Raw genomic sequence first — 25,689 nt, 5'->3', positions numbered from 1 at the left:
AAAACATTGCCTAGTCCGACGAATCTTGGTTTCTGTTGCATCATGCTGGATGACAGTCACGATTTGGCGTAAGCCGCATTAGTCCATGGCCCCATCCTGGTTCGTACAGGCTGGTAGTGTACTTGTGTGGGGAATGTTTTCATGGCACACGATAGGTCCCTTGATACCAATTTAGCAATGAACATTTCCGACACCTTGTAGAATCCTTGTCCTGAATAATTCAGGTTATTCTGGAGGCAGAGGGGGTCCGACCCAGTACTAGATGGGGGTACCTTATAAACTGTCCAGTGAGTGTATAAATGTGAACTGGAGTAATAGTGGCCAATAGCAGGATAAAATGGCAGGATAAAATGGATAGATAATGGCAATCAATGAACAGCATCATAGTGGAAATAATAAATAGAATCATTAAGGATTTTAGCAGGAGTGTAGGTGTGAGGGTGAGTAGTAGTTGTTAGCCTTTTAACAGTCTTATGGTCAGGGGATAAAAACTGTAAGAGTCGTTCTGAGCTTTGATGCACCGGTACCATCTGCCGGACGGGAGCATGGCGAACAGTCCATGTCTCGGGTAGCTGGAGTCTTTAGCCATTTTCTAGCCTTTCTCAGACACCCCCTTGCATGTACGTCCTTGATGGCTGGGAGCTCACCCAAACTCACCCCAAGTGGATATGTGTGTATGGAGTGCATGCATACATGTTTGTGCACATGTTAAGTAAAATGGCTGTTTTGTCCTGTTGCCTATCCCAACGTGTGTGTGTTTCAGGGTTCAGAAGGCTCTCTCCTCACCAAACATAGCACCAGCAGGGGGAGATACCTGGGGTTCACTCACCCACCTTACCCCCTACATCCCCCTCATCAACACCTGCATCTCTCCACCGCTTCTACGGTGGGTCTGTCTGTCCGGCAGTGGATGCGTCCCAAAAGGCCCATGGGGCCCTATCAAAAGTAGGGAATAGGGTGCCATTTGGGATTAACTCTGTCTGTTCCATAAATCTTGGAATTTGTTTTTGGAATACCATTGTCATTGAAATCCTGTCTTGGAGTTTATTTGACCTGCCTTCTGAATTTCACTGCCTTTCAGATTCTGTAGATGGTGGAATATAATGTAGTCCTGGATGGAATTGAAAATTCTCTTTTCAATTTCATCCCCAGTAGATATACTCGGTCATTGGAATTCTATTGTGGTTGTCTTTAAAATCTATCTACTTCTCTCCCCCCACAACTTCCATCTAATTTCCAGCCAGTGTCATCTGACCCTCTTTATCTCCTCTCTCTTTCTACCCCTCCCCCTCCGGGTAAATCCATTTGAATTAATTTACTTTTTCATAGCATCCCTTTTGATTTCAACAAAACTTTCCATGTTTGTCCATTGTAGAAGTGCTCTAAGGGTGACATTTTGAACATTCAGGCTATAAATGTCTTCATCACTGGAAAATCTAAAGGTTTGATATAATTTAACAGCTTACAAACAGGGTTGTCAAACTACAAAGAACTGATTAAAGTGATTAAATTCAAATGGGTTTACCCCGTGCTTTCTCCATATCAGTGTCATGTTTCTCCTATCTTTCCCTCACAAACACTATCTTTATAATTAGAGCACTCCTGAGAGCTCTGTAAAGCACTTTGTGACAACTGCTGAGGTTGAAAGGGGTTTAAAAAATAAATTAATAATTAATTGATTGAGCTCACATACAGCTATATTGTTATGGTTTGTCTCTCTCTAGGCTGAGTGTTGCTGAAGGGGTTTGTTTCTCTCCGGGCTGGGTGTTGCTGAATGGGTCTCCCCCCCCCCCCCCCCCTCAGACTGGTAGGCTGGGTGTTGCTGAAGGTGTTTGTCTCTCTCTCCAGACTGAGTGTTGCTGAAGGGATTTGTCTCTCTCTCCAGACTGAGTGTTGCTGAAGGGATTTGTCTCTCTCTCCAGACTGAGTGTTGCTGAAGGGGTTTGTCTCTCTCTCCAGACTGAGTGTTGCTGAAGGGATTTGTCTCTCTCTCCAGACTGAGTGTTGCTGAAGGGATTTGTCTCTCTCTCCAGACTGAGTGTTGCTGAAGGGGTTTGTCTCTCTCTCCAGACTGAGTGTTGCTGAAGGGGTTTGTCTCTCTCTCCAGACTGAGTGTTGCTGAAGGGATTTGTCTCTCTCTCCAGACTGAGTGTTGCTGAAGGGGTTTTTCTCTCTCTCCCCAAGCTGAGTGTTGCTGAAGGGGTTTCTCTCTCTCTCTCCAGGCTGGTAGGCTGAGTGTTGCTGAAGGGGTTTCTCTCTCTCTCTCCAGGCTGGTAGGCTGAGTGTTGCTGAAGGGGTTTCTCTCTCTCTCCAGGCTGGTAGGCTGAGTGTTGCTGAAGGGGTTTCTCGCTCTCTCTCCAGGCTGGTAGGCTGAGTGTTGCTGAAGGGGTTTTTCTCTCTCTCTCCAGGCTGGTAGGTTGAGTGTTGCTGAAGGGATTTTTCTCTCTCTCTCCAGGCTGGTAGGTTGAGTGTTGCTGAAGAGGTTTTTCTCTCTCTCTCCAGGCTGAGTGTTGCTGAAGGGATTTTTCTCTCTCTCTCCAGGCTGAGTGTTGCTGAAGGGGTTTTTCTCTCTCTCCAGGCTGAGTGTTGCTGAAGGGGTTTTTCTCTCTCTCTCCAGGCTGAGTGTTGCTGAAGGGGTTTTTCTCTCTCTCCAGGCTGAGTGTTGCTGAAGGGGTTTCTCTCTCTCTCCAGGCTGGTAGACTGAGTGTTGCTGAAGGGGTTTTTCTCTCTCTCTCCAGGCTGAGTGTTGCTGAAGGGTGTCTTCTCTCTCTCTCCAGGCTGGTAGGCTGAGTGTTGCTGAAGGGGTTTTTCTCTCTCTCCAGGCTGGTAGGCTGAGTGTTGCTGAAGGGGTTTTCTCTCTCTCCAGGCTGGTAGGCTGAGTGTTGCTGAAGGTGTTTGTCTCTCTCACTCTCTCCAGGCTGGTCGGCTGGGTGTTGCTGAAGGCATTTGGGTCAGTGTTCTGCAGTGTTCAGGTCAACCTGAACCACATGGCTCCCCTGCACAGAGCCTCAATTCAGGTACTCACTCATACACGCACACACTGTCATACAGACATTTTAATATGTACCCCATAGGTATGAGGGTCTTTCTTTGCCAGGTTACCCAAACTCCTTGCTCCGGCCAAATGCCCATGGACGTTAGAGGCTGGATCTGAGTACCTCCCCGACTATTTCTAGAACTCAGACATTTGAACCTTTCTTAGTGGTCCTAGAAACTGATGCGTTGAGCCAGAACGCACATGGGTAAAGCTGCGTTTTGAAAATTCGTAATTGCCGTTGATACTCTGATTAGAGATGATCCAATCACTGATGACTTTATTTTGTACAACAACCCTCATTTTGACGTCACCACAAACGACTTCAACGATGGCAGTAAGACTGAAGTATGTAGTTGAACATAGAGCAGCGGAATAATTCAGTTTGAGTCGTCAGACGAGGTCGTTCTAGGGCTCTATATTAAATCAATAGTGATGGGGCTCCCGAGTGGCGCAGTGGTCTAAGGCACATCTGTCACTACAGACCCTGGTTCGAATCCAGGCTGTATCACAACCGGCCGTGATTGGGAGTCCCATAGGGTGGCGCACAATTGGCCCAGGGTCGCCCGGGTTTGGACTTGTGTAGGCCGTAATTGTAAATAAGTATCTGTTTTTAACTGACATAGTTAAATAAAGGTTAAAATAAACATAAAACATTTATTAAATGACGCTATAACCATAGTAAAATAAATATTTTGAAGCTAATTTACTGCAATTCTACATATTTTAACAAGACTCATGACATATTTTAGGTGTACCTATAGGCTATTTAAGCATATTTTACCCCTCAAATAAAGGTTGAATCCCCCTAGGAAATTTTGGCGAACGCACACACAGACATTTTGATCGGAGTGTAAGAAGATATGTAGGTGTGTGTGTGTAGAAGGTCGATTGGAGGAATGAATGTGTGTAATGCGTTTTGTTTTCCAGGGTGCGATACTGGTGTATGTGTGTGTGCCTCAGAGTATCGTGGACTATGCTCTCATCCCACTGGTTCTCTTCTGTCACAACCTGAGAGTGCCATACACACTCTGTCACCTACAGATACACAACAACTGGTTTAGGTACGCACGTGCGCAGACACACACACACACACACACACAGACAGTCAGTGATTGACAAAAAGACAACCTGGTATGGCAGTTTGGCTGCTCTACTCTTCCTGTCACCTGACTGGTATAACCTGTTCCTATAGGTCAGTCCTGCAGAGACTTGGCGTTGTCCTCCTCCCACCAGATCCAATCACAGAACAGGAAGCAGAGACCGACAACCTCTACTCATCAGTCATGACCTCCGTAAGTCTGTCTCCATCAACAAGTGGATTCAAGAGACCTTCATACTTCAGGGGAAGGGGAGAAATGGAATTAGGGTAAAACACACACACGTGCGCCATCTTTATTGCACTCCTTGGCATGCTAATGGCAGAACTTCAACCCGAACTCAGCCTGGCTCCATCTCCAGCTCTGTCCCCCACTATCAGCCTCATTTCCATCCCACACTCCAGCTCCATCCCCCACTGTCAGCCCCATCTCCATCCACCACTCCAGCTCCATCCCTCACTGTCAGCCCCATCTCCATCCACCACTCCGGCTCCATCCCCCACTGTCATCCACCACTCCGGCTCCATCCCCCACTATCAGCCCCATCTCCATCCACCACTCCGGCTCCATCCCCCACTGTCAGACCCATCTCCATCCACCACTCCAGCTCCATCCACCACCGTCAGCCCCATCTCCATCCACCACTCCGGCTCCATCCCCCACTGTCAGCCCCATCTCCATCCACCACTCCGGCTCCATCCCCCACTGTCAGCCCCATCTCCGGCTCCATCCCCCACCGTCAGCCCCATCTCCATCCACCACTCTGGCACCATCCCCCACTGTCAGCCCCATCTCCGGCTCCATCCCACACTCTGGCTCCATCCCCCACTATCAGCCCCATCTCCATCCCACACTCTGGCTCCATCCCCCACTGTCAGCCCCATCTCCGGCTCCATCCCCCACTATCAGCCCCATCTCCATCCCACACTCTGGCTCCATCCCCCACTGTCAGCCCCATCTCCATCCCACACTCTGGCTCCATCCCCCACTATCAGCCCCATCTCCATCCCACACTCTGACTCCATCCCCAACTATCAGCCCCATCTCCATCCCACACTCTAGCTCCATCCCCCACTATCAGCCCCATCTCCATCCCACACTCTGGCTCCATCCCCCACTGTCAGCCCCATCTCCATCCCACACTCTGGCTCCATCCCCCACTGTCAGCCTGGCTCCATCCCACTCCAGCTCTGGTTCTACTCCCATTAACAGCAAGTCTGAATCTCACTAGAGAATCTGTGGCATCTGTGTTGGCTGGAGAGGAGAGAGGAGAAGGAAGTAAGGGAAAAAGGGAGGGAGGCAGTTGTGTGTGTATTTCTATTGGCTGTGCATCATTGTTAATAGACCTGCTAGTTTATTGAGTTCATTTCACAGGGCTGCTCTTCTGCTGATCAATAGTAATTTAATTCACTCTGTATGAGAAGCAAAAACACAATTTGAGGCTCTGGCGGCATCTAGCTACTGCAGCTCATCCTATAGTATCACTGGTCCGTCCTGCTGTGTGTGTGTGTGTGTGTGTGTGTGTGTGTGTGTGTGTGTGTGTGTGTGTGTGTGTGTGTGTGTGTGTGTGTGTGTGTGTGTGTGTGTGTGTGTGTGTGTGTGTGTGTGTGTGTGTGTGTGTGTGTGTGTGTGCGCACACACACGTATGTATATGTATATATACTAGAGGTCGACCAATTATGATTTTTCAACGCCGATACCGATTATTGGAGGACCAAAAAAGCAGATACCGATCAATCAGCCGTTGTATTTTTTGTTGTTGTTGTAATAATGACAATTACAGCGATACTGAATGAACACTTATTTTAACTTAATATAATACTTCAATAAAATCCATTTAGCCTCAAATAAATAATAAAACATGTTCAATTTGGTTTAAATAATGCAAAAACAAAGTGTTGGAGAAGTAAAAGTGCAATATGTGGCATGTAAAAAAGCTAACGTTTGAGAACATATGAAAGTTGGTGGTTCCTTTTAACATGAGACTTCAATATTCCAAGGTAAGAGGTTTTAGGTTGTAGTTAATATAGTATTTATAGGACTATTTCTCTCCATACCATTTGTATTTCATATAACTTTGACTATTGGATGTTCTTATAGGCACTATAGTATTGCCAGTGTAACAGTATAGCTTCCGTCCCTCTCCTCGCCCCTACCTGGGCACGAACCAGGAACACAACAGCCACACTTCAAGCAGCATTACCCATCACTCCACAAAAGCTGCGGCCCTTGCAGATCAAGGGGAATAACTACTCCAAGTCTCAGAGCGAGTGATGTTGAAACGCTATTAGCGCACACCCTGCTAACTAGCTAGCCATTTCACATCGGTTACACCAGCCATTAGGCTGATAGGCTTGAAGTCATAAACAGCGCTGTGCTTGCGAAGAGCTGCTGGCAAAACGCAAGAAAGTGCTGTTTGAATGAATGCTTACGAGCCTGCTGCTGCCTACTATCGCTCAGTCAGACTGCTCTATCAAATCATAGACTTAATTATAACAACACCCAGAAATGGCCTTAGGTCATTAATATGGTCGAACCCGGAAACTATCATCTCGAGAACAAAATGTTTATTATTTCAGTGAAATACGGAACCGTTCTGTATTTTATCTAACGGGTGGCATCCCTAAGTCTAAATATTCTTGTTACATTGCACAACCTTCAATGTTATGTCATAATTACGTATAAATCTGTCAAATTAGTTCACAATGAGCCGGGCTGCCCAAACTGTTGAATATACCCTGACTCTGCATGCAAATACTTATTTTCCACCATAATTTGCAAATAAATTCATTAAAAATCCTACAATGAGATTTTCTTGATTTTTTTTTTCTCATTTTGTCTGTCATAGTTGAAGTGTACCTATGATGAAAATTACAGGCCTCATCGTTTTAAGTGGGAGAACTTGCACAATTGGTGGCTGACTAAATACTTTTTTGACCCACTGTATATATTTATTTTTTAATAAAAAATTTAAAAAATCGCCGCCCAAAAATACAGATTTTCGATTGTTATGAAAACTTGAAATCGGTCCTAATTAATCGGCCATTCCGATAAATCGGTCGACCTCTAATATATACACACACAGTTGAAGTCGGAAGTTTACATACACTTAGATTGGAGTCATTAAAACTTGCTTTTCAACCACTCCACAAATTTCTTGTTAACAAACTATAGTTTTGGCAAGTCGGTTAGGACATCTACTTTGTGCATGATGCAAGTAATTTATCTTTACAGACAAGTTATTTCACTTATAATTCAATGTATCATAATTCCAGTGGGTCAGAAGTTTACATACACTAAGTTGACTGTGCCTTTAAACAGCTTAGAAAATACCAGAAAATTATGTCATGGTTTAGAACCTTCTGATAGGCTAATTAACATCATTTGAATAAATTGGAGGTGTACCTGTGGATGTATTTCAGGGCCTACCTTCAAACTCAGTGCCTCTTCGCTTGACATCATGGGAAAATCAAAATAAATCAGCCAAGACCTCAGAAACAAATTGTAGACCTCCACAAGTGCCTGAATGCCTGAAGGTACCACGTTCATCTGTACAAACAATAGTACACAGGTATAAACACCATGGGACCACGCAGCCGTCATACCGCTCATGAAGGAGACACATTCTATCCCCTAGAGATGAACGTACTTTGGTGCGAAAAGTGCAAATCAATCCCAAAACAACAAAGGACCTTGTGAAGATGCTGGAGGAAACAGGTACAAAAGTATCTATATCCAAGGTAAAACGAGTCCTATATCGACATAACCTGAAAGGCTGCTCAGCAAGGAAGAAGCCACTGCTCCAAAACCGCCATAAAAAAGCCAGACTACGGTTTGCAACTGCACATGGGGAGAAAGATCGTACTTTTTGGAGAATTGTCCTCTGGTCTGATGAAACAAAAAAATAACTGTTTGGCCATAATGACCATCGCTATGTTTGGAGGAAAAAGGGGGATGCTTGCAAGCTGAACAACACTATCCCAACCGTGAACCACGGGGTGGCAGCATCATGTTGTGTTGCTTTGCTGCAGGTGGGACTGGTGCACTTCACAAGATAGATGGCATCATGAGGCAGGGAAATGATGTGGATATATTGAAGCAACATCTCAAGACATCAGTCAGGCAGGAAGTTAAAGTTTGGTCGCAAATGGTTCTTCCAAATGGACATTGACCCCAAGCATACTTCCAAAGTTGTGGAAAAATGGCTTAAGGACAACAAAGTCAAGGTATTGGAGTGGCCATCACAAAGCCCTGACCTCAATCCTAGAGAAAATTTGTGGGCTGAACTGAAAAAGCGCGTTCGAGCAAGGAAGCCTAAAAACCTGACTCGGTTACACCAGCTCTGTCTGGAGGAATGAGCCAAACTTCACCCAACTTATTGTGGGAAGCTTGTGGGAGGCTACCCAAAACGTTTGACCCAGGTTAAACAATTTAAAGGCAATACATTCAATTAGCATTTGGTAGCATGTGAACTTCTGATGTACTGGGAATCTGATGAAAGAAATAATAGCTGAAACAAATCATTCTCCTATTATTCTGACATTTCACATTCTTAAAATCAAGTTGTGATCCTAACAGACCTAAGACAGGGAATTTTTGCTAGGATTAAATGTCATGAATTCTGAAACTGAGTGTGTATGTAAACTAACGACTTCAACTGTGTATGTATGTACATATATCTCACACATTCATAATCCACTTGTCTGTCCTGCTATATACCTCTCTTTCTCTTTTCATCATCCCCTCTTTCCTTATCATCCTTGCCTTTTCAACCTCTCAGTAGGGACAGATGCTTTGGACTGGAGGCATCGACTACTCCTAGCTCTCCTATTTCTCTATCCTCTCTTCTCCTTCTCTGGTCCCCCACCCCTCTTATTGGAGTTTGTCATTACGTTATGGTGGGTAATTTATCAGATTATTGTATTCCAAAACATGTTTTTCTCCAACTGCTCCCCACCCCCTCTCTCTATGTGTGTAGTTGGTTGGTGAGTTGCTGTGTGAAGGCCAGGTACTGAGTGTGTGTGTGTCAGGAGAGTGTTGGCGAGGAGGGCAATGGTTGGCACGCATCAGACTGGCTGTGAGAGAGGGAGTGGTGCCTGACGTCCACCTGGTTCCAGTGGGCATCTCCTATGACTGTGTTCCCAACACCAGCACACCGGTACAGTATACACAACAATAGGAACACCTACCTAATACCTAACAGCTTCAATTTGTTGGGGCATGGACTCTACAGGGTGTCGAACGCATTCCACAGGGATGCTGGCCCATGTTGACCCACAGGAAACTGTTGAGCATGATAAACCCAGCAGCGGTGCAGTTCTTGACACGCTCAAACCAGTGTGCCTGGCACCTACTAACATACCCTGTTCAAAGGCCCTTCAATCTTTCGTCTTGCCCATTCACCCTCTGAATGTCACACATACACAGTCCATCTCTCAATTGTCTCTAGGCTTAAAAATCCTTCTTTAACCTGTCTCCTCCCCTTCATCTACAGTGATTGACGTGGATTTAACAGGTGACCTGGATTCACCTGGTCAATCTGTAATGGAAAGAGCAGGTGTTGCTAATGTTTTGTACACTCAGTGTATAGCCTACAGGTAACTGCCAAAATAAAGGAAGCACCAACATAAAGTGTTGGCAAGGCATTGGGCACCACAAGCCAGAACAACTTCAATGCACCTTGGTACAGTGCCTTTCGGAAAGTATTCTGACCCCTTGACCTTTTCCACATTTTGTTATGTTACATTAAAACAATTATTATCATCAATCGACACAAAATACCCCATAATGACAAAGCAAAAACAGATTTTTAGAAATTGTTGCTAATTTATGAAAAATTTAAACTTATATCATATTTACATAACTACTCGAACCCTTTACTCAGTACTTTGTTGAAGCACCTTTGACAGCGATTACAGCCTAGAGTCTTCTTGGGTTTGACTCTACAAGCCTGGCACATCATTATTTGGGGAGTTTCTCCCATTCTTCTCTGCAGACCCTCAAGCTCGGTCAGGTTGGATGGGAAGCGTTGCTGCACAGCTATTTTCAGGTCTCCAGAAATGTTTGATCGGGTTCAAGTCCGGGCTCTGGCTTGGTCACTCAAGGACTTTGAGACTCCTGCGTTGGCTGTGTGCTTAGGGTTGTTGTCCTGTTGAAAGGTGAACCTGTGCCCCAGTCTGAGGTCCTAACCTGCTCCAGAGTGCTTTTCATCAAGAATCTCTCTGTACTTTTCTCCGTTCATCTTTGTCTCGATCCTGACTAGTCTACCTAGCTATTTCAGTTTATTTTTTACATGTACCTTGGACACAAATTCTTAACCTGTTTTCGCTTTGTTACTCTGTGTAGATTGCTGAGGATTTTTATTTAATCCATTTTAGAATAAGGCTGTAATGTAATGAAGGCACTGTATACATTCTACAAGTGTCTGGAACACTGTGGGAGAGATGTTTTGTTGATGGTGGTGGAAAATGCTGTCTCAGGCGCCGCTCCAGAATCTCCCGTAAGTGGTCAGTTGGGTTGAGATCTGGTGACTGAGACAGACATGGCATGTGTTTTACATCATTTTCATGCTCCTCAGTGACCATTCGTGCCCTGTGGATTGGTCATTGTCATCCTATGTTGTTATAGCCATGGTAGCCGAAATAATGTCCTGCCCAGCATTTTTCTAAATGACCCTAAGCTTGATGGGATGCTGAATTAACTCAAGAACCACACCTCTATCCCTCATTTATTTGAGTGTTCCCATTATTTTTGACAGTTACCTGTATAACACACACACATTAATCTTAAATTTCCCGGTAAAGCCCCTCGGGAGCCCCCCCACAGTGTTGCTTCTGTACTTGTTGGTTAGATGAAGGTGTTCCGTTGTGGGTGGGCTAATGTTCCCTCAACATCTTATTGTTCATTATTAATCTGACACACACACACGTCATCCTATTGTTAATTAAAAGAGCCTTCCTATTGTTGTTATTGCTCCCCTAATCTTCCTCTTAATGGGAGAGCCCCATAATGGTATCATCATAACTCATCTGTGTGTGCTTATGTGCATGTATTCTATACTTCTATTGTGTCTGTACTTCCATTCTCCTAACTAATCGTTCCCTCAAGTATCCAAAGAATTTCCCAAATCCCCATGAGGATAAAGGCTATTTTAAGCTTAGGGGTTAGGGTTACTATTAGGGCTAGGGTTACGGGTTAGGGTTATGGTAGGGATTAGGATTAGGGAAAATAGGAATTTGAATGGAAATTCATTCGAGGTCCCCACGAGGATAACAATGTGTTTATGTATTCCATATCCCCCAGGTTGGTCTGCTGTCTACTCTGAGGTGTGTGTTCTCCTTGCTGTGCGGCAACCGACAGAGAAGTAGTGTGAGGATCCACTTCGCCCAGCCCTTCTCTCTGAAGGTATGTTTGGACCAGGAACTGATGGGTATGCTATTGTTGTTCCTTCATGGAGGACTGAGCTGCTTAGCTTAAAACTAACTCTCCAACAGACAGGGATTGTGAAACACTTTTGTATTAGTATTTTTGACGTCTAGTTGTGACTAGGGCTGAGGCGGTCATGAAATTTAGTCAGCCTGTGAATGTCAAGCAAATAACTGCCAGTCTCACGGTAATTGACTATTAATTAACATAAAACACATTTAGCATCTTCCACACACAGCCTACAAGCCACTGATGCAGAACTTTGGAACATCTACATTTTAAAAAGTAAAATAAATCCATGTACACCAGCCTATCACAATAAATCCGTTATTTATTTTAGACATGTCTATAGAAACACGAAATGAAGGAAATGTAGTATATTTCAGAAGAACATAATAGCATACTCTGAGTTGTCCTTATGTTAGGCCCTGATCAGGCTATGCCATATGGCTGTGGGCTACACAATTTAGCAGACAAGATTTGTCGTGTCTCTGACTGATTAAATGATAAGATATGCTATTTTATCAAATCGATTACCTAACATTTAATTGATTACGTGATTGAATTAAACCATGCAACAATTAAACCACTAATAACCTGGGGCACCACGGAGGCATTCATTTATATAGAGCAGTTATCTCCCGAATCCACTCTTAAAGATCTGAAGATCTTTTATATCAATAGCAGTCAATTATTAATCGTCAGCTCGATCGGTCTCATTCTGATTGTCGTAAGTACTTGGCTATAGAGGTAGGAGGAGAGGGCGGGACTGAGACAGGTAATGGTGGACTGAACGTAGTTATGTAGAGCACCTCAAGATATGAATATTCAATATCGGCAAGTTAGACTAAATATTAGCACAACACAATCTGGTGGGTGATAACCTTCAATCTGGATAATAACACAAAACAAATTTGAAGACTAGAGAAATTTATTGACAAATATTAAGAAAACAAGAAACACACAAATATGACAGAGTTAAGACAGGGGAACCGATTTCAGAACGAAAACGTGACTCTTCTACAGACACAGACGATTTCATATTTTCACCAACGGGAATGGTAAAGGTCGAAACCGATCTGTTAATCAATAAATGACAAACTGGGTATACTTAAAATAGTCAGTAAGGATATAAAAGAGTTGAAGGCAAGCCTCAAGATGAGTGATGAAAAAGCTGTGACCATTGGAGAAGGAAACAAATAAGCTAAAAGTGACAATCCATAAGATTGAAACTGAAGTGAACATCGTTCTGAGAGAAGCCTTAGTTGACATAGACTAGATCCATGAGAGAGAATTTACTTACAGGTATCCAAGAAGGAGAAGTTCCTGAATCTGTAGTTAGAGTTCCTCCTTACAGCGCTTCAGATTCCATGCGGAGCTATCGACAAAATCGAACTCAAATGTGTACACCACTTCGGACATAGAGAGCAGAGGTATGAACGCCCAATCGTTGCCAAATTTGATACATTTAAAGATAAAATAATGGTTAAAAGCCTGGATAAAAAACTTGCTGGGACCAAAATTGGCATGAATGACCAGTTCCCGAAGGAAATTACAGAATGGCATAAAGTTCTGTATCCAATTTCCAAGAAAAATAGATTAAAAGGCAAACGAGTCGCTCTCGTCGTCAATAAACTATATATTGATAACCAGCTGTTCAGAGACACAAAAACTACTCCATGGCTATTTAAAAAATTACGAAGTTCTTATAGACGAGGAAAATAATGAAACACAATTCTACCCTGGTTATGGATTGGAATAATACAATAAAAAAAACATATATTTTCTATATATCTTCAAATACACTGCTCAAAAAAATAAAGGGAACACTTAAACAACACAATGCAACTCCAAGTCAATCACACTTCTGTGAAATCAAACTGTCCACTTAGAAAGCAACACTGATTGACAATACATTTCACATGCTGTTGTGCAAATGGAATAGACAACAGGTGGAAATTATAGGCAATTAGCAAGGTGGCGACCAGGTGGCGAATCGCATCTCTGCATGTCTGGCAGACATATCAGTGTGGATGACGGATCACCACCTCAAGCTGAACCTCGGCAAGACGGAGCTGCTCTTCCTCCCGGGGAAGGACTGCCCGTTCCATGATCTCGCCATCACGGTTGACAACTCCATTGTGTCCTCCTCCCAGAGCGCCAAGAACCTTGGCGTGATCCTGGACAACACCCTGTCGTTCTCAACTAACATCAAGGCGGTGGCCCGTTCCTGTAGGTTCATGCTCTACAACATCCGCAGAGTACGACCCTGCCTCACACAGGAAGCGGCGCAGGTCCTAATCCAGGCACTTGTCATCTCCCGTCTGGATTACTGCAACTCGCTGTTGGCTGGGCTCCCTGCCTGTGCCATTAAACCCCTTCAACTCATCCAGAACGCCGCAGCCCGTCTGGTGTTCAACCTTCCCAAGTTCTCTCACGTCACCCCGCTCCTCCGTTCTCTCCACTGGCTTCCAGTTGAAGCTCGCATCCGCTACAAGACCATGGTGCTTGCCTACGGAGCTGTGAGGGGAACGGCACCTCAGTACCTCCAGGCTCTGATCAGGCCCTACACCCAAACAAGGGCACTGCGTTCATCCACCTCTGGCCTGCTCGCCTCCCTACCACTGAGGAAGTACAGCTCCCGCTCAGCCCAGTCAAAACTGTTCGCTGCCCTGGCCCCCCCAATGGTGGAACAAACTCCCTCACGACGCCAGGACAGCGGAGTCAATCACCACCTTCCGGAGACACCTGAAACCCCACCTCTTTAAGGAATACCTAGGATAGGTTAAGTAATCCCTCTCACCCCACCCCCCCCTAAGTTTAGATGCACTATTGTTAAGTGACTGTCCCACTGGATGTCATAAGGTGAATGCACCAATTTGTAAGTCGCTCTGGATAAGAGCGTCTGCTAAATGACTTAAATGTAAATGTAAATGTAGCAAGACACCTCCAATAAAGGAGTGGTTCTGCAGGTGGTGACCACAGACCCTTCTCAGTTACTATGCTTCCTGGCTGATGTTTTGGTCACTTTTGAATGCTGGCGGTGCTTTCACTCTAGTGGTAGCATGAGACGGAGTCTACAACCCACACAAGTGGCTCAGGTAGTGCAGCTATACTAATTGATTTAAAAAATATATATTTTTCGAATAAATTATTTTAAAAGGTATTTTAGTGAATGATATCATAAATAAGACTGGTGGAGTCATGTCACACATGCAGCTAACACAACAAAATTACAACCAACTAATTGCAGCACTACCACAAAAATGGAAGAGGCAAGTAGAAGGGGAAAAGAGTAAGGAACTGGTATGTCGGCCCTGTATTAAAGAACATAAATGGTTAAAGAAAAGTGTGATAAATAAAAACATATACCAATTCAGCTTGCTGTCATTGCAGGTAATCTCAACGCTGTGCGTTACAGGAAAGACATCCTTCCCTCATATGGTACCCTTCCTGCAGTATCACTTCTTCTTTAGTGAATAACTGTTCAAAGTTCATACCAAGTTGCCGTAATCAGCTCGCACTATTCTGGCTGGTCTAGTTGAAATTCACCATTCCAGCGTAGGGATCATCACTTCCACGTTGAAATTCGCCCTTTTAAACATTTGGACACCAGTCCTCACGTTGTCGGGAACTAAATTGACATCCGTCAACGGGCTTTTGTACTGTGGGAGAGAAGGTCGTGTTTCATAGTTCTCAACCAATGTCTGTTCACTTGGGGGTGTCCACTGAGTGAGCATAGTTTACTTATGTAAACATTTCTCTCATTTATAAGCTAAAATTACATCTGGTCACAAATAGTTTCATATTTAAACATTTAAATTGCACAACCATTCTATGTGAATCTTATAACTAGAATGTGTAGATGTCCCAAGATGACATTTGTCGTCCTTTCATCAGATATAATGTCCCAGACACCAACTGATCTGATATCATATTCTTTAAGTACCAACGGACACTTTCAACTGGTTGAGAAAGGGAAATATTGTTCCATTCCTCAACCTTTTGATGTTGCCATACTCTCTCTGTTAACAAATGGCTTTCCAAGAGTCCATTCTGTAGAGTGGAGAGAAAAGGGGGAAATGTATTTATGGGGGGTCATAAACCTCACCCAACAGGGCAACGTCATGACAAGGTTTCAATTTTATACCTTCCAAGCCTGCATGGTGCGACTCTAATGATGTTTTGAAAAAAAGGCACGAGTTCTGATTAGGCTGTACACATTCATCAGTCTCTCATTCACAATTTGACAAGCATTTGATAATGCCTCAAATTTCCTGGCTGCATCCCCTTTGTGGCCGTAATGCCCACGAAAAACATCTGTGCCCTTGGGCTGAATATAATAATTATGATTCCCTTCTCCCGGCTGCGTGCCGAAGCATCTCACTCGTATGGCTCTCAGTCACGTGGTACATGTCTTTCTCACAGGCTACAAGTGAAGAACGACACATCGGGGTCAGAACTGTGCACGTCCTTATCCAATTCCGAGGCGCATATTGGAAGAACTGTCCACATTTACTTTTTGTCAACCAACAAGATGAGTAGGCGTAACAAACAGAAAAAGCACTAGTCTATATACTATCCCCATAGTACAAAAGTTCACCTATTCCGTGCGAGAAATAAATATTCCAAACATAGCCCGGAATGCCCTAGATCCCAAATTAATACAACCACTAGCATCAAAAAAACTGTTTTAAGCAATGAGCCTGACAAAACAGATGAGAACATTTAGCTTCAAATGTTGTTAAACTATTAGGCTATTTCTTCACATTATAAGCACAGCAATGTGCAAATGGCAGTAGGCTATAAGCGCAAATGTTCCATTAGCAGGAAAACACCATTCTCAAAAGTGACCACAGATGCGATGATGCATTAAATAATTTTATTATAAAGGTGAATTATTATGGTAAATTATTTTCCCCCAAACTTGACACTCACGCACTGCATATGTTTGCCAGTTACAGGCCTCTCATCTTTTTAAGTGGGAGAACTTGCACAATTGGTGGCTGACTAAATACTTTTTTGCCCCACTGTATATGTGTGGAATTAGTTTAGATTTAAAATGAACCATTATCATGCACCTGTCTTGAAACGGGGCATCAGGAAAAATGCATGTCATCTATGCACTTAAATAGCAAATGGAGGACACTTTTCCATTGGTTTATTTTCACACCAGTCGGGTAGGCTCTACTCCTGTTGTAAAGAGAAGCAATGTGCTAAATATTAGGAAAGTTGATAAATAAAGTAAGCCTAGCCTGAAGAAAGCTGATGGGATCGTCCTCTTTTTAATAGAGGCCATCACTCTGTTTTCTTGCGCAATTGCATAGCCTATAGAAATGTTGCTCAACATGAGCTCATGGGCTCTCAAAGTGTTTGATTCGATTTGTGATTACATTTGCATTGACGTCAGAGTGTTTAGAGGGACAGTGGAGTGCCGAGTACCAGGCAGTTAGCAAGTTTGGTGGGCTACTAATGACCATCAGCAGCATCAGAGCTTGGAGAAGCCTAATTACCCAGGTGGAATTTGACTGCCGTCATGACTCGTGACCACCGTTGTGGTAGTAATGCGGTCACCGTAACAGCCCTAGTTGTTACTGAGTGTGACTTTTCTCTCTGCTGTGTGTGTGTGTGTGTGTGCGTAGGAGATGTGTGACACAGGGAAGTGTCGTGTGGATGGAGGGCGCCCTCTACAAGATCTCCTGCTCCCTACCATTCTACACAACAGGTGTGTGCCTGCGCTTGCGTCACATCTTATCTCAATATTTGCTGTTCAGTCCTCACTTCTTATGAAACTCAGAGGAGGAGAGAGGACGATGGGAAAAGGAGAGAGTTGAAAGGGGGTATCAGCAGTGGGGACTGAAGATGGATGGAGAAAGAGTTTGTTGAGTCAATCTGTCTGGCTTTACTTGGTTTATTAGGTCTGTTTAAAGTCTATTGTTCACAGCTCAAATAGTTAACACACAGCAGTGAACAGGAGAGCTGGTCAAACCAAGCTGGGAACCTGGTGGGATATACACACACTTTTGATCTGACTCACAAAAACACACTCATTCAAAGTGCGTAACTGATGCTCAAACACCCTCTACTCTCTAGGTTTTATGCTTCCTGTTGTCTATCTGGCATCGCTAATTGAGATCATTTCCTGTTTTGAAGGAGCTGATTTAGTGAAAGGTCTTCAGGCTGATATGTTTGTGCGCGCCCTTGCCCTTCCTCCAGGTCTGATGCGATATTTGGCCAGAGGACGATGTCATGGATCCTGCCCCCTCATTATTTGCCTGAGCTCTGCCAATCGGAGAGAGACCTCAGCATTGCCCTCACCCTGCACCTCACCTACTGTGAGTTACACACACACACACACACACACACACACACACACACACACACACACACACACACACACACACACACACACACACACACACACAGAGATGCATACATAAGCACACGCACACACCCCCACCCTGCCCTTCACACACACACACACACACAGAGATGCATACATAAGCACACGCACACACCCCCACCCTGCCCTTCATCTACTGTGAGTCTATTGCCATCCTAAATCAAGCCCTAGTCCTAACCCCTAGACTCTTCTTGATTTCCCCCTTGTACATCAGAAAGGACCAGATCAGCTATACTGTACTAGTCTGGAGTTTCCATAATATCTTTGACACTACATCACTGTCCAACCCCCCTCTCTCTCTCTCACACCCTCTGTCTCCATCTCTTTGACATGTCATAATGCCAGTTCCAGTCTATTAACATGTAATATACCTGGTGTTTTTCCTATTTTTAGCCACTATGTCCTGCATGGCTGTGATGTCCACTAGCCTGGTCTCCTGTCTTCTACTGCACAAACACCGCAAGGTAGTGTGTGTGTGTGTGTGTGTGTGTGTGTGTGTGTGTGTGTGTGTGTGTGTGTGTGTGTGTGTGTGTGTGTGTGTGTGTGTGTGTGTGTGTGTGTGTGTGTGTGTGTGTGTGTGTGTGTGTGTGTGTGTGTGTGTGTGTGTGTGTGTGAACTATTCTCCTGCCAGCCCTGTGGTGATATCACAGGGAACACACACCATCTATGACCATAAACTCAGCCTGGGGGGTTAAGTACTGGAGTCCCGTGTTTTTCTGCTTTGCTTCTTATTGTTTGCGTTTATAGACGTTATTAGAGTCGCTGATGCTGACTTTCTACTCTCACCTCATTTTCTCTCTCTCCACCCCCACCCTCCATCCAGGGTGTCTGTCTGTCTGTGTTGTGTCGTGACGTGGCCTGGCTGCTGGAGGAGATATTGTTCAGGAACAGAGATGTGGGCTTTGGGGGGAGTCTGGTTGGGGTGGTCTACCACTCCCTCACCCTCCTCACCCCTCACCTATCCCTCGCTGCCCATCCCAAAGACAGGTGTGTGTGTGTGTGTGTGTGTGTGTGTGTGTGTGTGTGTGTGTGTGTGTGTGTGTGTGTGTGTGTGTGTGTGTGTGTGTGTGTGTGTGTGTGTGTGTGTGTGTGTGTGTGTGTGTGTGTGTGTGTGTGTGTGTGTGAGAGAGAGACGGAGAGGGAATACCAACCATTTCTCTCCCTCCCTTCTAGGTCTGATCCCCTCATCGCTCCCCACCCCTCTCTCTCCGCCACTCTCTCTCTTTCCCGCCATTCCCAGATACTCACACACACCTTCATCCATGAGGCCGTCGGAGGTACGTCTGTGCAAATTCATTACCACATTCACAATCTTCATTGATTAGTTGTATTATTTATGACTCTTTTTGTTTTTCCTACAATTGACTGTGTGTGTGCAGCATGTGCGGTGTCTGCCATGCTGTGTGAGGTGGCAGGCTGTGGGGGCAGCAGCAGGATCAAGGGTGAAGAGATTAAAGGTGACGAGGTCAGAGGGGAAATGGAGTTTGACGTTGCACTGTGTCAGGATGAACTGACTGAGAGAGCCCTGCAACTCACACACTTACTGCCCCCGGGGTATATACCTGTGAGTACGTACACACACAATGCCCCCTTGTGAACAATACCTGTGAATAGTACACATTCACACACACATACCTACTGTGCCTGGAAATACTATACTAGACACACAATGGACTGGGTGTGTGTGTGTGTGTCTTATTCAATGAATGTTTAATGGAGCAGCACAGCCATTCATCTAGCTCTGAGAGTGCGAGAGATTGTGTATGGAGTGTGTGCTCTCGAACTCTCTGTCCTCAAAGGCTTTTAATCAAAGACATAAATACTGGGCCTTTCTCTCTCTCGCTCCCTCCCTCTCTCCTTCTCGCTCTCTCCTTTGTCTGATTGCATCAGTTTTTACTTCTGACTCACACTCTTCCCCCCCCCCGCCCATCTGTGTTTCCTCACCCCCTACCCATCTGTGTTTCCTCACCCCCCTACCCATCTGTGTTTCCTCAACCCCCCCCACCCTGCTGTGTTTCCTCAACCCCCCTACCCATCTGTGTTTCCTCAACCCCCCTACCCATCCTGTGTTTCCTCAACCCCCCTACCTTCCTGTGTTTCCTCAAACCCCCCTACCCATCTGTGTTTCCTCAACCCCCCTACCCATCTGTGTTTCCTCAAACCCCCACACATCTGTGTTTCCTCACCCCCCCTACCCATCTGTGTTTCCACATTGACTGATAACTGCCTGTCTGTCCACCAATAGCAACGAAATATGCACAGATAATGCTCTGACTTGCCCCATTTTTCTGTCTTTCTTTCTCTATAGCCATGTCAGTCATCTCATGGCTTTGCTCTGGATGCAGTGGACACACTGGTGCGCTGTGGCATCCTTGTGATGGAAGAGGTTAAAAGTGCATCACACACAAACGTACATCTCTCACAACACACTTTCACCATTTCAACCCAGTGATTGGGCTTATGTCATTTATATCGTGTGTGTGTTTTGTAGGTTCCTAGCGATACGCCGATCTGTGATTTCTGGAGGAAGGATGCTCTGACTTGGAGTGCTTCAGACGACCATTCTGACTGTGAAGAAGGAGAGGCACGCTCCTTCAAGGTACACACACAGAACTACTAATCAACACAACTCAGTGACTAAAATCTCTCTCTCTCATTCTCTTTGTAGTTGAGCCAGCCCAGCCAGTGTCCAGAACTGCTTTTCTTCCTGTGCAGTCTGATGGCTGGCTACCTGAGGGCCCTGTGCTGGGCTACAGAGGGTTTAGACCTCCTAGACACTCCGCTACCAGGTGTGTGTGTGTGTGTGTGTGTGTGTGTGTGTGTGTGTGTGTGTGTGTGTGTGTGTGTGTGTGTGTGTGTGTGTGTGTGTGTGTGTGTGTGTGTGTGTGTGTGTGTGTGTGTGTGTGTGTGTGTGTGTGTGTGTGTGTGTGTGTGTGTGTGGAACTCCTCTGAGTAGCTGTGTGTCTCACCCTGCAGAGGCTGTCTGTTTGGGCCAGATACACTCCCACCTGTGTGACACCGCCCAGAGGGACAGGGGACACTATGGTGAGACTGGAATTACAAAATGACATACACACAGAATGCTTAATACCCATACTTCAAACATTTGCCTAATGAAAATCTCCTCTTTATTAACCAGCTTTTATGTCTGGAGGTTACGCACATGACTCACCTTTCACAAACACTGGTTTGTTGTGTGTGTGTGTCACAGAGAGCTGCTCAGAGGAGGTGGCACGTGTGACAGTCAGGACGCTGACAGACCTGGGGGTGAGAAGCAGTCACTCTGTATATGATGAACATTTGATCAGTGACTCACTGGTCCTTGCACGTGTATCTAAATAGTGTTTGTGTGTCAGGTGCTGGTTGAGGATCAGCAGAGAGGATGTGTTTTCCTGGGAGTCAGTCCACTCTTCCAACAGACAGACAACAGACAGAAACTCCACAGCTTTGTATCCCAGTTCCTCTATGACTAACACACACACACCACAAGAGAACGACCAATCAGTGAATGGGAGTAAAGTCTATATAGTGAAGCTCTAATGCTTAGCCTGCTCTTATTGACTTTCATGTGTTTACATGATCAAGTCGTTGGAATTAAGTTTACATTTTACTGTTCTCATCGGGCAATTTTTTTGTTTAATCTCAATGCGTGTTTCAGTTTAGTAAAAGACTTTGCAGTCTTGTTTCAGTTTAGATGTTGCCTTTGGCTAAATATGTATAGTGATAACTTGGCTTGGAACAGTTCACATTTTTGGACACACCAGAGAAATTGAGAGAAGATGTGTGTTTCTAGTGTTAATGATGCAGAATAGCTCAGTGGAAAGTGTCTAGCAAGATTTTTTTCATATGATGCTATTTGTTACGTTTATGTTATTAAACCTAGAAATGTTTTTATTTTCTGAATCCATCATTGCTCTGCTCTCACAAACCTGAAGCACCACACTCCATTAGAAGTGATAAGGGTCATAATGATTGAGAACAATCCCTATAAAACTAATGTGTGGGCAGCCATTCAGTTTATTGTTTGCCAAGTGTTCACATAATTAACAATGGTTTATGGAACAGAGGTCAGTTTAGATTAGAACTCTTGAGTCTTATCAAGTCTAGGCAGTGTATTTCTATCATTCCTGTTATTGGCAGTGTATAACTATAACTGTTCTAGGCCAGGGCTCTCCAACCCTATTTCTGGAGAGCTACCATCGTATAGGTTTTTACTCCAACCCTAAACTAGCAAACAGATATAATAAATGAAACTAAATAACTTCAAACCTTGCTTACATTTCTATATGATCACTGTTATGCATGGAAATACTTTAGAACAGATTTCCCAAAATGTTAATGTTTTTTATGTCCAATGAAAATTAAGAACATATACAGTACCAATCAAAAGTTTGGACACACCTACTCATTCAAGGGTTTTTCTTTATTTTTACTATTTTCTACATTGTAGAATAATAGTGAAGACATCAACTATGAAATAACACATGGAATCATGTAGTAACCAAAAAAGTGTTAAACAAATCAAAATATATTTTGCCTTGATGACAGCTTTGCACACTCTTGGCATTCTCAACCAGCTTCATGAGGTAGTCACCTGGAATGCATTTCATTTAACAGGTGTACCTTAAGTTAATTTATGGAATTTCTTTCCTTAATGCATTTCAGCCAGTCAGTTGTGTTGTGACAAGGTAGGGGTGGTATACAGAAGAGAGTCCTATTTGGGAAAGACCAAGTCCATATTATGTCAAGAACAGCTCAAATAAGCGATAAGAAATGACAGTCCATCATTACTTTAAGACATGAAGGTCAGTCAGTACAGAAAATATCAAGAACTTTGAACGTTTCTTCAAGTGCAGTCACAAAAACCATCAAGCACTATGATGAAACTGGCTCTCATGAGGAAAGGAAGACCCCGAGTTATCTCTGCTGCAGAGGATAAGTTCATTAGAGTTAACTGCACCTCAGATTGCAGCCCAAATAAATGCTACACAGCGTTCAAGTAACAGACACATCAACTGTTCAGAGGAGACTGCATGAATCAGGCTTTCATGGTCGAATTGCTGCAAATAAACCACTACTAAAGGATACCAATAAGAAGAAGAGACTTAATTGGGCATAGAAACACGACCAATGGACATTAGATTGGTGGAAATCTGGTCTGATGAGTCCAAATTGGAGATTTTTGGTTCCAACCGCCGTGTCTTTGTGAGACTCAGAGTATGTGAATGGATTATCTCCGCATGTGTGGTTCTCATCGTGAAGCATGGAGGAGTGGTGTGGGGGTGCTTTGATGGTAACACTGTCAGTGATTTATTTTGAATTCAAGGCACACATTCTGCAGCGACACGCCATCCCATCTGGTTTGGGCTTAGTGGGACCATTTGTTTTTCAACAGGACAATGACCCAACACACCTCCAGGTTGTGTAAGGGCTATTTGACCAAGAAGGAGATTGATTGAGTTTTGCATCAGATGACCTGGCCTCCACAATCACCCAACCTCAACACAATTGAGATGGTTTGGGATGAGTTGGACCGCAGAGTGAAGAAAAAGCAGCTAACAAGTGCTGAGCATGTGTGGGAACTCCTTCAAGACTGTTCCAGGTGAAGTTGGTTAAGCGAAAGCTTTGCACACTCTTGGCAATCATTAAGGCAAAGAAAGGGTGGCTATTTGAAGAATCTAAAATAGATTTTAATTTTACTACATGTTATTTCAGAGATTTGCTGTCTTCACTATTATTCTACAATGTAGAAATAAAGAAAAACCCTTGAATGAGTGTGTTCAAAAGTTTGACTGATAATAAATAAATAAATATAAATATATATATAATATTTCTAGCATGCCTGTTCTAGGCAGTGTACCCTGTTGGTTGTAGGCAGTGTATTTCTACCATGCTTGTTCCGGGTAGTGCGTTTCTAACATCGCTGTTCTAGACAGTATATTTTATATCTGTCTTGATGTGCTGAATCAGAGCCCAGGAGAGCATGAACAACCAGGGGATGATGGGGGGGGGGTCACTGATTAACAAAGAGAGAGCAATCAATACTTAACCTGGGAGAAGAGTGGCTGGACAGAGCAAAAACATGGGAAGATGAGTTGAGGTCAAATAATTCACCATTACATACTGTAGAAGACAACATGTGCAAGAAACATTTGAACAGATGGAAATAAGTCAAATCAGTTGTCTTGTAAGGCAACAATATAGCATGCAGACTATTTCAAGAGATGGCAGAGATAAGATACCGTTGTCTGAATGTCAGAAGACATTTTATGACACACTACTACCACCTTGTGTTGGTCTGAACAAATGGCAGCATTTGTAATCAGGGATGTGACAGGCTGGCTGTGCATTTTACCTCTATTGCCCTTGAATAATCAATAGCCTTCAGCTCTCTCTTTCGGTCTCGCACTTTGCATTTAGATTAAGTGGGTATCTCTGGGGTGTGTTTGACACAGTAAACACTTGTGTTTGTGTAAGTGCCACAGGAGAGGCCACTGTCTGTTGGTGAGACTAACCAGGTATAATGTTTCCAATACAGAATATGTATCTACCGTAGAGCATTGAGCTGCAGTGGACCCAGATATTTAATATTTCCAAGGTCATACATATGTCTGATTGAATCATGGAGACCAAAGCCACCATCTCCATACAGAGAAGATGGGCTGCCCACAACAGCTGACTCAGAGCAATACCTTTCCAGCTGCCACACTGCCTCATGGTAAGCAGCTGCTATTCCTGCACACACTGGAATCTTATCTGTGCCCACAACTAACCTCATACACTCAGTTGTCTGTTTTATTAGGTACACCACCCCATTCATGAAAATGGTTCACATCTACAGACAGTGAATCATGTGACTGTGCCTTGCTATATAAAGTAGAATCCATGCCCTGAAGAATTCTGTCTGTTCTGGAGGCAATGGGGGGGTTCAACCCAGTACTGCACTGATCATAAATAAAACGCGACATATAGAAAGTGTTGGTCCCATGTTTCATGAGTTGAAATAAAAAATCCCAGAAATTATCCATCAGCACAAAAAGCGTATCTCAAGTTTTGTGCACAAATTTGTTTCCCTCCCTGTTAGTGAGCATTTTCCTTTGCCAAGATTATCCATCCACCTGATAGGTGCGGCATGTCAAGAAGCTGAATGAACAGCATTATCATTACACAGGGGCACCTTGTGCTGGGTACAATAAAAGGCATCTAAAATGTGCAGTCACACAACACAATGCCACAGTTGTCTCAAGTTTTGTGGGGGCATGCTAACTGCAGGAATGTCCACCAGTGCTGTTTCTAGAAAATGAAATGTGCATTTCTATACCATAAGCCACCTCTAACGTTGTTTTAGAGAATTTGGCAGTATGTCCAACCGATCTCACAACCTCAGACCACGTATTACCACGCCAGCCGAGGGCCTCCACTTCTGGCTTCTTCACCTGCAGTATCATCTGAGACCAGCCACCCGAACAGCTGATGAAACTGGGGGTTTGCGCAACCAAATAATTTCTGCACAAACTGTCAAACCTCAGGTAAGCTCATCTGTGTACTTGTCATCCTCACCAGGGTCTTGACAGGACTGCAGTTTTGCGTCATAACTGACTTTAGTGGGCAAATGCTCACCTTCAATTGCCACTGACACGCTTGAGAAGTGTGCTCTTCACGAATGAATCCCGGTTTTGACTACCGGGCAGATGACAGACAGCATGTCAAATCAAATTGTATATGTC

At 44.2% G+C, this 25,689-nt stretch overlaps 1 protein-coding gene across 3 annotated transcripts in view; it reads left to right on the top strand.

Annotated features, from left to right (window-relative positions):
- Positions 1-21,856, top strand: part of gpat2 (glycerol-3-phosphate acyltransferase 2, mitochondrial) — a 33,999-nt gene extending 12,143 nt beyond the window's left edge. For 2 of the 3 annotated variants that reach the window (XM_046348688.1, XM_046348689.1), the window contains exons 6-23: positions 764-886; positions 2,918-3,017; positions 3,965-4,098; positions 4,230-4,329; positions 9,113-9,292; positions 11,437-11,538; positions 17,202-17,284; positions 17,776-17,894; positions 18,356-18,426; positions 18,786-18,949; positions 19,136-19,239; positions 19,342-19,526; positions 20,271-20,348; positions 20,454-20,561; positions 20,631-20,751; positions 20,939-21,007; positions 21,174-21,229; positions 21,319-21,856. In XM_046348688.1, the coding sequence (XP_046204644.1) occupies positions 764-886; positions 2,918-3,017; positions 3,965-4,098; positions 4,230-4,329; positions 9,113-9,292; positions 11,437-11,538; positions 17,202-17,284; positions 17,776-17,894; positions 18,356-18,426; positions 18,786-18,949; positions 19,136-19,239; positions 19,342-19,526; positions 20,271-20,348; positions 20,454-20,561; positions 20,631-20,751; positions 20,939-21,007; positions 21,174-21,229; positions 21,319-21,435 (2,014 nt within the window). In that variant the 3' untranslated portion in view covers positions 21,436-21,856. The remainder of the gene's footprint in view (positions 1-763; positions 887-2,917; positions 3,018-3,964; positions 4,099-4,229; positions 4,330-9,112; positions 9,293-11,436; positions 11,539-17,201; positions 17,285-17,775; positions 17,895-18,355; positions 18,427-18,785; positions 18,950-19,135; positions 19,240-19,341; positions 19,527-20,270; positions 20,349-20,453; positions 20,562-20,630; positions 20,752-20,938; positions 21,008-21,173; positions 21,230-21,318) is intronic. The other variant, XM_046348690.1, reaches the window with a different exon arrangement.
- The last annotated feature ends 3,833 nt before the right edge of the window (positions 21,857-25,689 follow it).

The sequence above is a fragment of the Oncorhynchus gorbuscha genome, linkage group LG05, assembly GCF_021184085.1.
Source record: "Oncorhynchus gorbuscha isolate QuinsamMale2020 ecotype Even-year linkage group LG05, OgorEven_v1.0, whole genome shotgun sequence".
NCBI classification, from domain to species: Eukaryota; Metazoa; Chordata; class Actinopteri; order Salmoniformes; family Salmonidae; genus Oncorhynchus; species Oncorhynchus gorbuscha.
This window is presented reverse-complemented; position numbering and strand designations above follow the sequence as displayed.